This window comes from Strix aluco, chromosome 9 (assembly GCF_031877795.1).
Source record: "Strix aluco isolate bStrAlu1 chromosome 9, bStrAlu1.hap1, whole genome shotgun sequence".
Classification (NCBI taxonomy): Eukaryota; Metazoa; Chordata; class Aves; order Strigiformes; family Strigidae; genus Strix; species Strix aluco.
The window spans coordinates 21,134,478-21,147,817 of NC_133939.1; the positions used below are offsets into that span (position 1 = coordinate 21,134,478).

At 62.4% G+C, this 13,340-nt stretch overlaps 1 protein-coding gene across 2 annotated transcripts in view; it reads right to left on the bottom strand.

Moving 5' to 3' along the window:
- Positions 1-8,481, bottom strand: part of EPHB3 (EPH receptor B3) — a 28,181-nt gene extending 19,700 nt beyond the window's left edge. For both annotated transcript variants that reach the window (XM_074834156.1, XM_074834155.1), the window contains exon 1: positions 8,339-8,481. In XM_074834156.1, coding sequence (XP_074690257.1) covers positions 8,339-8,435 — 97 coding nt within the window. In that variant the 5' untranslated portion in view covers positions 8,436-8,481. The remainder of the gene's footprint in view (positions 1-8,338) is intronic.
- Between the last annotated feature and the right edge of the window lie 4,859 nt (positions 8,482-13,340).

Sequence of the window (13,340 nt, forward strand, 5' to 3'; positions counted from 1 at the left end):
AGGTTTCGACACTCGGCAGCCCCTCGTGCCCAAGCTGCACCGCGGGGAGGCGAGGCTCTTGCTGATGCAGCTGAGAGCCAGGAGAGCAGTGAGGAACACTGTAGCCAGGGAGGAAGGCAGCAGGCAGGGCACCTGCAGGACTGGCAGTACGCGGGGTGAGCCGGGGGTACCCATGGCAGAGGTGCCAGGCATGGGGTTTGGGAGCCTGGCGAAAGTGCTGGCAGATGCTGTCTGCCAGCTCCCTCTGCAGGGACGGGGCTGGCAGCACTGTCGGCATGCTACACAGCCCAGGCGCCCTTGTCCTCCCCCGGGGAATCCCGTCTCTCCCGGGGATGCCTCCTGCACGCCTGGCCACCCAAGCGTCCAGTGCAAGGCCAGGGGGCTGTGCAGGGTCCCACCCTCGTCCTCCCCCTGGCTGTCGGGCCGGGCAGGCCAGGCGGTGTGGTTCAGCCCAAGGGAAGGGCTGGAGTGCTCCCTATCGCCGCCCACGCTGGGAACCCGTCCTTATGCCGAGCAGGGCGCCTGCTGCTCCCCAGCGCCGAGGGGGGAAATGCGGGGCCACCGTGGGAGCCGAGCCCCCACCCCATCCCTCTCCAGGGGAACGTGGGGGCTCAGACCGCCCATGCCCACCAACACGCGCTTGCCCCAGGTCTGGGGTGAGCCAATGACTTGCCAACGAACTGGGAACAAAGGGAAGAGAGGAGGGGAGAAAAAAAAAAAAAATGGGGCCTGTATCACAGCTGTGGCCCTTCATGCCAAGGGCGTTTGGCCCATCATCAAAGAGGATCGGATTTGCTGAGGCAAATGATGACACATCCACTTCAAGCGGGGCAGGTTCTGCCTGCTGCTGGAGGCGAGCCACCAGAGTGAAGAAGTACTGTGGGCACTTAATAATAGACTCATTATTTCTGCATTATGGCAGGGCCCAGAGGCCCCAACTGAGATTAAGGCCCCTTTGTACACACCACACACACACGCACCAGGGCAGACAGTCCCTGCCCCGGAGAGCCTGGCCAAGGATGGGCAGCACCGCTGGTCCCAGCGCCATTGCCAGTCCCGGCCCCGCTGGCACCATGGTAAACTCGCGGCAGAGCCCGAGATGCCAATTCCAAGGATTCTCCAAGGATGCATCCTCCATTTCCTAATCTCACACCTGCACCGGGGTATAATCTCACATGGGGAGATGGCCATCAGCTGGCTGCATCTCCCTCCCAGTACCCCCATTCAATCCCAATGCCCTACACCTTCTGGATGGGCCAAATCCAGCTCCTGGATGACAGGGAGCTGCCTGGCACATGGGACGGAGGGGGACGGGAACGCTCCCTCCCTCCAGCCCTCCCTTGTCGCCCACCCGCCGGCCGCTAACTGGCTGAAGAGGGCTTTCCGGCCGCGTGCTCCTCGCCAGGAGCTGTTTCCTGACGGCTGCGAGACAGACTGAAGCATGTGAGAGAGGACAGGTGCCAGCTCTGCGAAAAGCAGATCAAGTGGCAGCGCCCGGGATGCAGGGAGGGATGGGCGTTCGTTTCCTCCCGGTCACACGCCGGGTCAAGCCGGGGAGGGCAGATTTCTGCCATTTTGCAAGCAGGGCCATGCCAAGCCAGGCTCCAGCACCCATGCTGCATGCACCCCCGCCAAAGCACGGTGCTTGGAGCCCTGGACTTTTGCAGGACGGCAGGCTCCTGCCCTGCAATCGCACGCCAAGGACACGTGCTGCCCGCTGCCCAAGTCCTGCCAGGTCCCGCTGCCAGGCCCCGGTCCCGCAGAAAGGCGGTACTGACGCCGGGAGAGGATGAGAGCCAGCTGCCTGAGTCCAGCCCTGCACTGCAATTACTGTTCTATTAATACCACGGGGATTTCGGATGTCAGAGCCCGGTGCACCACGCTGGGGTCAGCTCAGCCGGGGAAGAGCTGCCATCCCTGCCCACGTAGTGGATGCGCCCGGTGCTCGCTGCTTTGGCTTGCCCGGGGGAAAAGCTGCTTTTGCTCTGCCAGGCTGTGGGCGAGGGGAATGGACAGACCCCACAGCCAGCCTCTCAGCCCTCCCCGCTGGCCTTAAAGCAACTGTTGCCCGCTCAGGATGGGCATGTTCCTGCCTGGCCTAGGGGAAGGGGCTGCCTGCAGCAGCTCCACACCATGGGGACAACATGACCAGCCACGCTGGGCAAGCAGTTCTGTGGCCAGCAGGCAGCAGAGATTTATAGGTCACCGTCTCCAGCAGGAATGGCCATGCAGCCGCCCTCCGCTGCCACAGAAATAACTCACCCGATTGGGAGATGCCAGACCTGTTCAAGCTGTGAATGCCATCGTCCAGGATGTAGGCAGCAAATCGACCCGCAAAACCGCCTTTGGTTCCAGGCCCTGCTATGATGAGGACACTCCTGCCACCTCCCTCCGTGGCCCCATTGCCCTGTGGCCGTGGCTTCATGGGGCAGGGGCCACCAAGCTGAGCCAGGCTGGCGCGGGTGGATGGAGAGCCCCAGAGTCCCCAGGGGAAGGAAGGGAACGCGGTCGGCGCTGCAGGCCTGCCTCCGCAGGGTAACCGTTTGCAGCAGGCTGAGATCCAAAAGGCCCCTCTTCCCCCTCCAGCTCCGTTTTTTTCCAGGTTGTACTTTTGGAAAGAGCCCAGGGAAGGAGTAACGATATTTAAAAAAAAAAAAAAAACAACAAAAAAACAACAAAAAACCCACCCCCTCCCCAAAAAAGGTTACTCGCTGCACATCCAAAGGTTCGCCCCACAGTCGGGGCGGCTCGGCTGCCAAGCTCCATCCCATCCCAGCAGCGCGGAGCGGGAGTTTCTGCCAAGATCTCCCTCCTCTCTCCTGCCTGGGGCAGTTACCCAAATCTCCATGCTGCTCTCTGCTCGCTTCCTCGGCTCTCCTCGAGCACTGAGCCCATCTGGAACTGCTTAAACCCAAATATCCCCCCCCTTCCCCGCCTCCCCCACCCCCAAAGTCAGATTCTTCCAGAGTTAAAACAAGCACAGAGTCAGGAGGGGGTGCCGGGCCAGGCTGACTCGCTCCTTCATTTCAGTTTAATTTCTGGGGAACTAGAATAAATCTGTTCCTGGCGATCGCTCAAGCCCTGCACATTTTTCTCATTAATAAAAAAAGGCCTTGGATCGCACGCCGCGTGTGCGTGCGCGCCCGCCGAGCGCCCCCCCCCCCCTTCCCCACTCGCCCTGCGGGGTCCCTCCTGCGCCCCAGCCCTTGCTTGGGCAGGCGGCTGAGCACCCAAGGGACAAGCAGGACTAGTCGGGAAGGGGGGGGGACAACAGGACACGACGGGACTAGTGTCCCCTCCCCGGGACGGGTTTTGGCAGCCCTGCACGACGGCCACACCTTGGAGAGGAACAGGGAGGCCCAAATTCCCTCCTAGAGCTGCTGCCGGGCAGGAAAGCCCTGGGGGAGGGCTCCCCTGGGAGGGGTGAGGGACCCAGGGAGGGGGTGTCCCTGCTACCCCCTCCCACCCCCCCCACCCCCCCCCCCCCCCCCCCCCCCCCGCACTGCAGTCCCCATGGGGCCCCCGGGGCATTCCTGGGGAGGGGGCTGGGAAACAGGTGTTTGTCAACAGCTCCTGACACATGCGTTAGAAACACTGGGCCCCGGCAGCGCAGAGCTTAGCGACGGGCAAAAATAAAATAAAAGACCCCCCCAGCAATCCCCTGCCCCCCCCTCCAGCCGGGACCCTTGGCCGGCACGTGCTGGCACGCGCGCAGAGAGCGGCCATGGGGCTGGCGCTTGGCCCTGCCGCCGCGCTCCTGCCTCTTCCCAAGATGGCTCCCTTTCCTCTTCAGAGGGGTGGCCATGGGAAGCCGGCTCTGGGCTTGCTCCCTCCTACCTCGGGGAGTGCGGGCTGGAGGGCTCAGCTACCCTGAGGGGAAAGCAGATGGCAGGGGAGGGCTGCAGCCCCTCTGGAAAGGGGATGCAGCCCCACTCACAAGCTCGGCCTCACAAGGCCTCTGTAGCCATGCTGAGGGCGGGCGATACTGAAGCCCAAGCGGGAGGACAAAGCCTCGCCAAGAGCACCAAGCGCCAGGCCTGGCCCTCCGCCGGCCGCCCGCCCACCCGCCCTACAAAATGGCTCCTGTTGGGCTCCCCATGGAGTCTGGATGGGGCCTGGCTCTGCGAGGGGACGGCCCGTGTCCTGCCACCAGCCCCGCCCCAGCCTGAGCGCAGGACTGGTTTTTGAGCAACAACAAATAAAACCAACACAACAAAAAAGCAAAACACGAATTCAAGTGTCCCAGCCAGGTGGGAGTGCCACTGCAAAAGGCTGCCTGGCCTTCAAGATGGCAGCCTGTCCCCACAGGCATGGAGCTCTGCCTGGCTCCCTGCAAGGAGCTTCCTGGCTGTGGAGGGGCACCCCCATCCCCACTGTCCCCCCAAAACACTTCGCTTGGGAACACGCCCATCCCAGAAGGGACGCCAACTCGTTATGGCTTCAACCTCGAGGAAGTTCGAGGCAATGGCAGCCACTGGCTCCACTGCAGCCCGTGGGGACAGTCCCCCATTTCCTGGGGGGGTTCTCCTCGTGGGGGGGGGCAGGCTGGCACCCACCCTGCCACCTCCGCCAGCAGGGAATGGGGATCCCGACCCCGGGGCTGCCCTGGCACCCTTCCCCCAGCGCGGCTCCCAGGCGGAGACGCTTAATCCCGACAAACCAGTTTGACTCAGCACAACAGGAACAGCTACAATTTTAAAAACATGCAAGTCTGTGATTCAGATTGCTCGGGCTGTTTTAATTAAACGCCAAGCTCCCCTGCCTCAGTGGCAGCACCAAACGGCTCACGGAAAGAAAATGCAACAAACTGGTTTCCCCAAATATCTCTCGCAGTAAGTCATCACAACAAAACAAGGAGTTTCGGTTCATTCCTTAAAAACCAGAGGCCGCTATTCCCAATCGTGAGGGCCAGGCAGGCACGGCCTCACAGCCTCCGCCGGCCAAGCCATACACTGGGGGAGAAACACAGGGCTGCAAACGGACCCCAGTGCTGCAAGTTTTCCCTCTCCGCATGCTCCGCTTGACACAAAGGAAAGCCCTTCTCCCCGCCTCAGGAGTATGGACGGGGCGGGTTTCCTCAAGCGGAGCTTTTAGTGAGAAATGGGAGATTTAATGAATCCCAAGCATTGCGGAGCCCCACGACCCGCTTTCCCTCGCAGTCCTACCCCAAGCATCAATAAAACAGCAGGGCTAACTTCCCCCCATCACCCCGCTGAGAAACATGCCATTTCAGTGAAAAGTAATTAAATGGAAAGCAAATCTCCCTGCCAAGAAAATACCTGGCAGTTCCAGTCCAGGGGTCAATTAAGCAGGGGTTTGCCGGTGCAGAGAGGAGCGTGGTCAGCCTGCGTAACGCCTGGCTGGGGTCTGGGAGCTGCCAACAGGCAAAGCCCAGATGAGGAAAATCCCCCCTAGAAATCCTCCTGCTTCGGGGGAGTTTGGGTATTTCACTAGAGCCTGAGTCGGCTCAGGGCTACGCACAGCAATACGGTGCCTCTGCACGGGGGTCTGTGGGGGACCACGTGGGAAACCCCAACTTTAAACAGAGTCCTCTGCCCAGCGAGGCTGCTCAGGGCAGGAGCTGCCCGGAAAAGCAGCTCCTTGGGAGAGCAGGTCCCAGTCCCAGCCCACCTGCACCCCCGGGGTGACGGGCAGATGGAGCCTATGGCCATCCACGCTCCCTTGGGCTGGGACGTTTTGAAGCCTGGGGTTTTATTCCCGGACGGTCAGCAAGGGCCTTCAACACAGCACGTTCCCCACTCAGTTTCCCTGCGTCTGCTGCCCCACAGGGCCTCTGCTCCCACAGCCCCACCGGGACAAACTCCCCAGCTCCAACCCCTACGCTGGAGAAAGGATCCGCTGTTGCCCCCGGATAGAGCATTCCTTCTGCAGCCGGCCTGGGGACTGCTGAACCGGAGAAGAAAAACACATTGTGACTTCAAACAGACCCAGCGCACTTACAGGATCTGGAGAGAAACCATTTTCTCCTCGGCAGCACAAAGCCCTCACTGAGCTGCTGCCGAGCGCGGCTTTTCCCCTCCACCCCCGTGGGGCCTTGTAAAGAAACCTAACTCCCTGCCACCCCCCTGGGAACGGGCAGTGCCGTCCAGCCCTGAAGCCCCTTGCCCTCCCAGCCGGGCACTGGCCACAAGCCCAGCCCATTGCCTCCTCGGAGGGGGATGGCGAGGTGGCCGGGTCCAGGGACCGCTTGCTGCCGTCGTCGTCTGCAGGACGTGTGCGCAGATTTATGGCCACGCCAGATTTATGATCAGCACTAAAATATTCGAACGAACGTGCATGCTAGATTTACAGTAACCGCTCGAACGCACCGGTCCCTGTCAGGAAGCAGCGTCGCGAGCAGACAGAAAAGCCCAGCGCAGCAGAAGCACAGGAGCTGGCTGACCCCGACGCGAGCGACGGCTTCCTAACGCTGGGCAAGGCAGAAACCTCTCCTGGCTCAGCTGCAACTTTCCCTCCAGCTCAGACAAGAGCGAAGGGGAAAGAAGAAAAAAAAAAAAAAAATTCCCAGGGGAATCGGGGCCAGCCCCAAAAATGCTGGGCTGCTGCCAGCCAGCCCCGAAGCAGTCCCATTGGGCTGGCACCCAGCTGGGCCCTGACCTCCTCAGGCGGCGTGTTCGGCCCCTGACCCCTCCGCACACTCGGGAAGCTGAGAAAACCCAGCGACTCCTCAGCAGGAGCTGTTTATTTTCTCTCCATCCGGCTCTTCACACCGCTCCATCCCCGGACGGCGGTGGGGTAGAGGCTGGGGCGCCCCGTCTCCCCGGGGACTTGGCAGGACAGTCCCTGGACGACGCACGCCGGTGCCGCCAAGCCCCCACGCCGGCTTTCCTTCCCCTGCTGGGTTACGAGGGGCTGCCCGGAGGCGTGGAGCCCCGCCAGGCTCCCTGCCTGCACCTCTCCAGCAGGCAGGGCTCCCCGGGAGCCTTCATCCCGAGAGGGCTGGGTGCAGGCAGGCTTCTCCCTTCCCCTCCTGCCGTGGGGCTCCCGCTCAGCCCGGAGCTCACGCACCGAGCAGGCCCACTCTCCGTTTCCTACGGCGTACGAAGGAGAATGATTTTTTTTTCCCTACCCTTTAAAGAAAAAAAAAAAAATCGCAGGGAGGGAGGATGAAAAGAAACACGAGCAACAAGCACCCCCTAAACTTTCTACAAAGCCCAAAGCCGGAGGAAACGTGTCCCCCCAACAAATCGCAGCGGAGAAGGGCTCCTGCCCATGGTCACCCCCCGGTGCCGCAGCCCGCGGGGCGACGGTGAACGGCAGCAGCAGCCCGAGCACAAAACTGCCTCCGACCACACAAAAGCCCCCGCCGCCCCCCGCCCGGGCGGAGGCATCGGCAGCTCCTCTCCGCTCGGGGTTTCTCCTTCCCTCCCTCCCTCCCTTCCCAACCCCCTCCCGTCGCTCCGGCAGCGGGTTCGGTTACCGGACACCGGAGCGTCGCCGCCCCCGGCGCTGCCGGCCGGAGCCGCGCACACTTTGTGCCGAGACAAAAACCCTCCTGGGCCCCCTCCTCCTCCTCCACGGTGCGGCCCGCCTTGCCCGCCCCGGGACCCCCGAGTCCCCCAGCGGGGCCAGAAACCGCTTTTCTCGCTCAAAGCCGGGGGGGGGCGACGGCGCTGCCCCGCGGACCGGGATTCACCCTCCGAGGGGAGGACGACACAATTAACCCTCCCTTTATCCCCAACTCCACCGGAGCGCGGGGGGTTGTCCTCCTCTCCGCTTTCTCTCGCCCACCCGCGGGGGCGGGCGAGCCGCGGAGCACAGCCCCGCTCGGGGATGGATGCGGCACGCGTGGCCACTGGCCCGGCGGTCCCACGCCGGAGTCTCGCGGGTTAAGGCGGCGGGCGCGGCGAGCCCCGCCGGGGAAGGGATGGAGCCGGACACGGCACACGGACACTCCTCCGGCGGCCCCACCAGTTCTGGCACGCCATGAGATTCCACTGAAAGAAATATTAATTTTCCAGCCCTCTCGGTCGTGGCGAAAAGCCTCGGAACGTGAACCGAGTATCCAACGAGGCGCCGCTCCCCGCCGGCCGCGGCCGCCGCGCCTCGGCCGCGCCGGGCTCGGTTCCACGGGGCGTTGACTCTGAAACCTACTGAGGGCGGCTAAGCGCTGGGAGCAGGGCTGGGGCGCGCTGCGGCGGCGAGCTCCCCGCGGGAACAGCCGGGTCGTCCGCGGCGCGCCGAGCCTGCGGCGGACACTGATGAGGCCCGGTGGGCCGGGGACACCCTGGAGGGTGGGTGCGTGTGTGTGTATGTGTGTGCGCGCGATCGCACGGGCCCCGGTGCGGCGGGCGGGCACGCCCGCCCCGGTACTCACCCTCCAGAGCGCGGCGGCCGCCGGGGAGCAGCAGGAGCAGCAGGAGGGGGAGCAGCGGCGGCGGCGGCGGGGCGGCCCCCGGGCGGGCCGCGGCCATGGCGGGGGGCGGTGCGGGCGGCCCCGCCGGGCAGTCCCGAGCTCGGCGCCACGCGCGGCTCCTCTCGCCGCCGCGCCACGCTCGCGCTCTGGCGCCGCCGCCGCCGCTGCCGCCGCTGAGCCGCGCGGGGCGGGGCCGGCCCGCCAATCAGCCCGCCCCTGGCAACCCGGCGCCCCTGGCGACGGCGAGCGGCGGCGCCCATTGGGCGGCGGTGGGATGGGGGCGGAGCCTCTGCGGAAAGATGAATCGGAGGGGGCGGGCGCTGCCCGGCGCGCCCCCGGTGGCCCCGCCCCCAGGCGCGGGAGGCGCAGGGCGGGGAGCGCGCCCCACCCAGCGGCCGCCCGCGGAACTGGGCTCTTAAAGGGGCCGCGCTCCCGGCCTGCCCCGCAGCCCCAGGCCCGCCCTGCCCTGCCCCCACCGCGTGCGGCTGAGTGCGGGAGCCTGTTAGTGTGTGTGTTGACGGGCCAGGGACCCTCTGTGCCCCATCACTGGCAGCCTGGTTTACCTGTGCCACCCACTGCCATCCCATCCTCTATGGTCCCATCCCATCATCTCATGCATCCCACCCTGTGCCACCCCATCTCACCCCATCCTGTCCCAGCCCACCCCATGCATCCCACACATCCCATCCCATCCCTCCCATCCATCCCCACCACACCATGATTCCCTCCATGGTGACAGGGCTGAGTGCTGGGATCCTGGCCAGGGTGACATACAGAGAGCACCCTGCAGTGACACCCCCCAGAACCCCTTTCCCCACCCCCAGGGTGCCTTCCTCACCACACTCCTCATGGGAGACAGTGCTGGCTACCATGCAAGCAGCCATATGAGTGCCTCAGTCCTCTCCCCGATCTCTCACCCCATTGCCATGGGGAGATTGTGGGGCTCTGTGTGGGACAGACTTTGCTCCCTTGGCATGCTGCATACACACTGTCCCCATGGCTGAAGCTGGCACTGCCACATCCTTTAGGACAAACACATCCTCACAGCGCCAGCCACAGGCTGTGACCTGTCCTGGCCCTCTGTGCTGCACTGCAAGTCTCCTCCTCAGATGCCTGGGGAGGGTTGGCCTTGGCTGAGGGCTGAACAAAATCCCCTGAGTCCCTGATTTGGGGGCATGTTGATGCCCCTGGTCCCCAGGGTGGTTGGGAGTTCCAGCAGGTCTGGGGTAGTGGGGTGCACGGCTGGGTGCATCGCCCTGGGCAGCCTTGCCCCCGCGGCACAGCCATCTGTGCTGCCCCCGCCGCAGCCACCTGCCATGTGCAAGCTGCACCTCGTCACAGTGCTCCCTGCCCCAGAAACCTGCCCCAGAAACTCCTTCGCCATGCAGCCGTGGCCCCAGCCCTGTGCCGGTGCAGCGGGGCGGCCACGAGACCACGCTACTAGTCACCTTCCTCACGACTGCTGGCAGGAGCAGGAATCTGGGAGGTTATCAGGGCTGGCTGCACTCAGCCTTTCTGCCATGTGGATGGATGCAGAGCATGTCCATATCACCTCTTCCTTCTGCTGCACAAACCCACCAGTGTCTTAGACGGGCATTTTCCTTCCTTGTCACAGATGGATACAGCTTCCCAAGTCCTGGCCAGAGAGATCAGGACAGGCCTGGCCTCTGCCTGAGCTGCTGAAAATTTGGAGATGACCGATTCCTGATGCAGGAATGCTGGCATCCCCTGGGAGCTGTGGGGAGCCTTGCCTGGGCATTGTGCCCCGAGGGCTGCCGCAGTGCCCCAGCACTGCCGGGCACTGTTCCTGAAGGGAAAAGCCATGCTCGAGAGAGCCAGTGTGCTAATTTAAGATGGGACATGACATATGACTGTGATAAATCTCTGCAAGGGACAGGAGAAGCAGCAAGTGGGGCGATGCACTCTCCAGGTTAAAGGAAGTGGCTTGGGAGCAAAGCAGCAGAAAGGGGGTCGCTCCGGTGTAAAATACCAAAGTTTGAGCAAAGAAGCAGAAGTTGTTGGTTTGGACATGCTGTCACTCAAGCAGATGAGCAATGGAGAAGTGAAAGATGAAGCTGGCACTGTTAACACGCATGCCGGGATACGATGCTGTGCCAGTGGGGAAGGAGAGTGGTGGAGGCTGATGGAGATGCCGAGAAACTTAAGCAAGGGCCAGACTCAGTGTGGGAAGATTCGCTGTCTCCCCATGAAGTCACTCCCGGGAAATCCTCCCTGCCGGAGACACCGTACCAACCCCTGCAGCCAGAGCCTGCCAGCTTAGCGAGATGCAGAAACTCATTTATTCTGTGATTCCAGAGGTCTGAGTTACCCAAGCACAAAATTTCTGAACGGAGCACATGGGGAAATTGCTTATTCTCACTTGAATAACTCAAAAATGGCTGAACCAATTTTACTTAAACTTTCCCCAAGAATTCCCCTTGGAGCCAAGCCATGCCTGGCAAATTTCAGCCCGAAAGGAATTTATTTCAGAAAAGGATGAGAAACTGGAGCAGGGAGAGGGGGGCGCAGGCAGGGGAGGATGCTTCATATAATCGCCTCTCTCCCCACGTGCTGTAATTAATGAGCCCCCACTTGCTCCCGCTGGGCTGGTGCTGCCAGCCAGCCTCTCCCCGGGGCCTCCCACTTCCCCAGTGCAGGCGGGTGCAGCACTGCGGTCCCGGCTGGGGGCTGAGGATTTCAGGGCCTGGCCAGCAGTGGCACAGGTAGCTGGCTGGGGAGCCCCGGGTGGTTGCCTGGGTGTCGCAGCGACAGGCGGCCTGGGGAGCAGAGCTGGCAGGGCTCCGGTGCCTGCACAATAGGAAATAACTGTGGTAACTGTGTGGTATTTGCTGGCAGGGGCTGGCTCTATAACGCCAACCCGCCTGCTTGTGCAAGGACTCGGTGCTGAGGACAGTGCTGCTGTGGCCCCCAGGAGGACAGGGTGATGTCGTGGCTGGGGACCATGCATGCCTGTAGAAACATGGGGATATCCCAGCCCCACAATGTCCCTGCACACACGCACCCATCCCCGGTCCCCTCCACTGACACCTCCCTGGCACCTCGGGGTGATGGCTGGAGCTGGACAGGGCGACAACAGGGACCGTGTCAGCACGATGTGGGCAGGGATGGGCTGAGAGGTGAAATGCGGGGCCTTGGGGTACACAGAGGAGTGTGTCTGCAGCACTAACCTGAGTTAGTGATGCTCTGCCTTAGAACAGCCCTCCAGCCTGCATGGCAAAGCTGCAGTGCCCACGGTGTCCCCGGGAGGCATTCCCACGCAGATGGGGAGCAGCAGGACGGCAGGATCTGCTGAAAAGAGATGAAAGGAAAGCCTCAAAAAGTAGCAACGGCCATGGACATTCAGAGGACAAACCTCCCAGCCCAGCCCTCTCTCCGTGAGAAATTCCCCACCCAGAGACCCCATCCCGCTGGAGCAAGCCTGACTTTCACTCCTCATTTCCAAACGCAGCCCCAAAGTGCTCCAGTGATGGGTCCACATTGCAGTGGCACACACATGCTGTGTGTCAGACCACAGCCATGCACACGGGTGCACCCAGCCACCGCCCCTCACCTCGTTTGCATGCAGCAACCTCGGCTGCAACTTAATAAGGAGAGGGTGATTAGGGAACAATTATTCCTATTTTCTCAGAAGATCTAAGGGGCATCAAATGAAATTACCCAGCAGGAGTTTTAAAACAAACAGAAGGGAGTTCATTCCTCACCAGGCAGCCAGTCCTGGGAAGGCATTGCCACGAGATAGATACAGGGACGTGTGCTTGAAGGGTGGCACTGACTGGATGGAGAAAAAAATCCTGCAAGAGGCCTCTGTTGCCTGCTCACTGGGAGTGCAGCTGTGCCAGGGGTGCAGGAAGTTGGGGTGGGGGGGAATCCCCCGTTTCTGGGCTGGGTACTGCTGCAGCGGGGCCGTTGTGGCATCAGGTGGCATCTCCATCTCCCCTGTCCGAAGGGCATCACCTGGAGGGACAACACCTGAGCAGGCACCTGAGGCAGCCATGTGGCTGCTGGGGGGGTCCCCTGTGCCATCCCTGGTGCCAGGGGGGCCCTGGGGGGCCCTGTCGCCCCATTCCCAGGGCAGGGAGGGCCGCCACGTGCCAGCTCGCCCAGCCGGCGCGTTTCCCGCCGGGTCAGTGCTGGCTCCAGCCTGTCTCTTTCCCAGGCTCCCTGGGCGCTCGCCCCTCCGGGCGCTCCTCCCTGTGCTGCCGGGCGCTTGGCGCTGCCAGCGGGATCAGGGCGGCCAGCAGCACCCGTGGCAGCCCGGCTGGGCCCCGGCGAGGCGGCCACCTCCTGCCGCTCCTGGTCTCCACTTCAAAACCGTCTCCTGTCCCACCCACATCCACCACCCCTCACCTCTGGCAGCTTCAGGATGCAGTTAAACACTTCAGCACTTAAAATTTCAGGTGCTAATTGCTTAGTAATGAAAACTTTAATCACAGGGCAATTAAAACCCTAAGTAGCTGTGGGAGATCCATTCCATGTCAACAAAAAAAAGAGTGCCGTCACTGCTCTGGCACCGCCCTGGCACGGTGCAGAATGGCGTGGCCGGGAGAGCCCATCCTACGGCCCCCACTGCCCCCCGCTCCGGGGAACTGGGGAGCCCTCCCCTTCCCACGCCAAGCGGGAGGTGACCGAGGAATGATCAGCTACCGCCGTAAAACTTAAAACCCAGCTAATTTTGGATTAAGTGCCATATGAAAGGGTTTTGTTATTTTAAATCTCCTACTTTCCAAATTCCCAGGATTAAAATTCTCTGCATTTATTTTAACCACATAACATTTGCAGACAAATCACTTCTCCCAGTGCAAAGTTTGAAGCAGGCTTAGGATATAAAGACCAGCCACAAGCTTCAGGGTGGAATCGCTGCAAGTACCTGCCAGCAGCCGCCAGCCCCGTTTGCCGGCGAGTGCTTGCAGGAGAGCTCAACCACCATTTCTGCAGGGGGAAA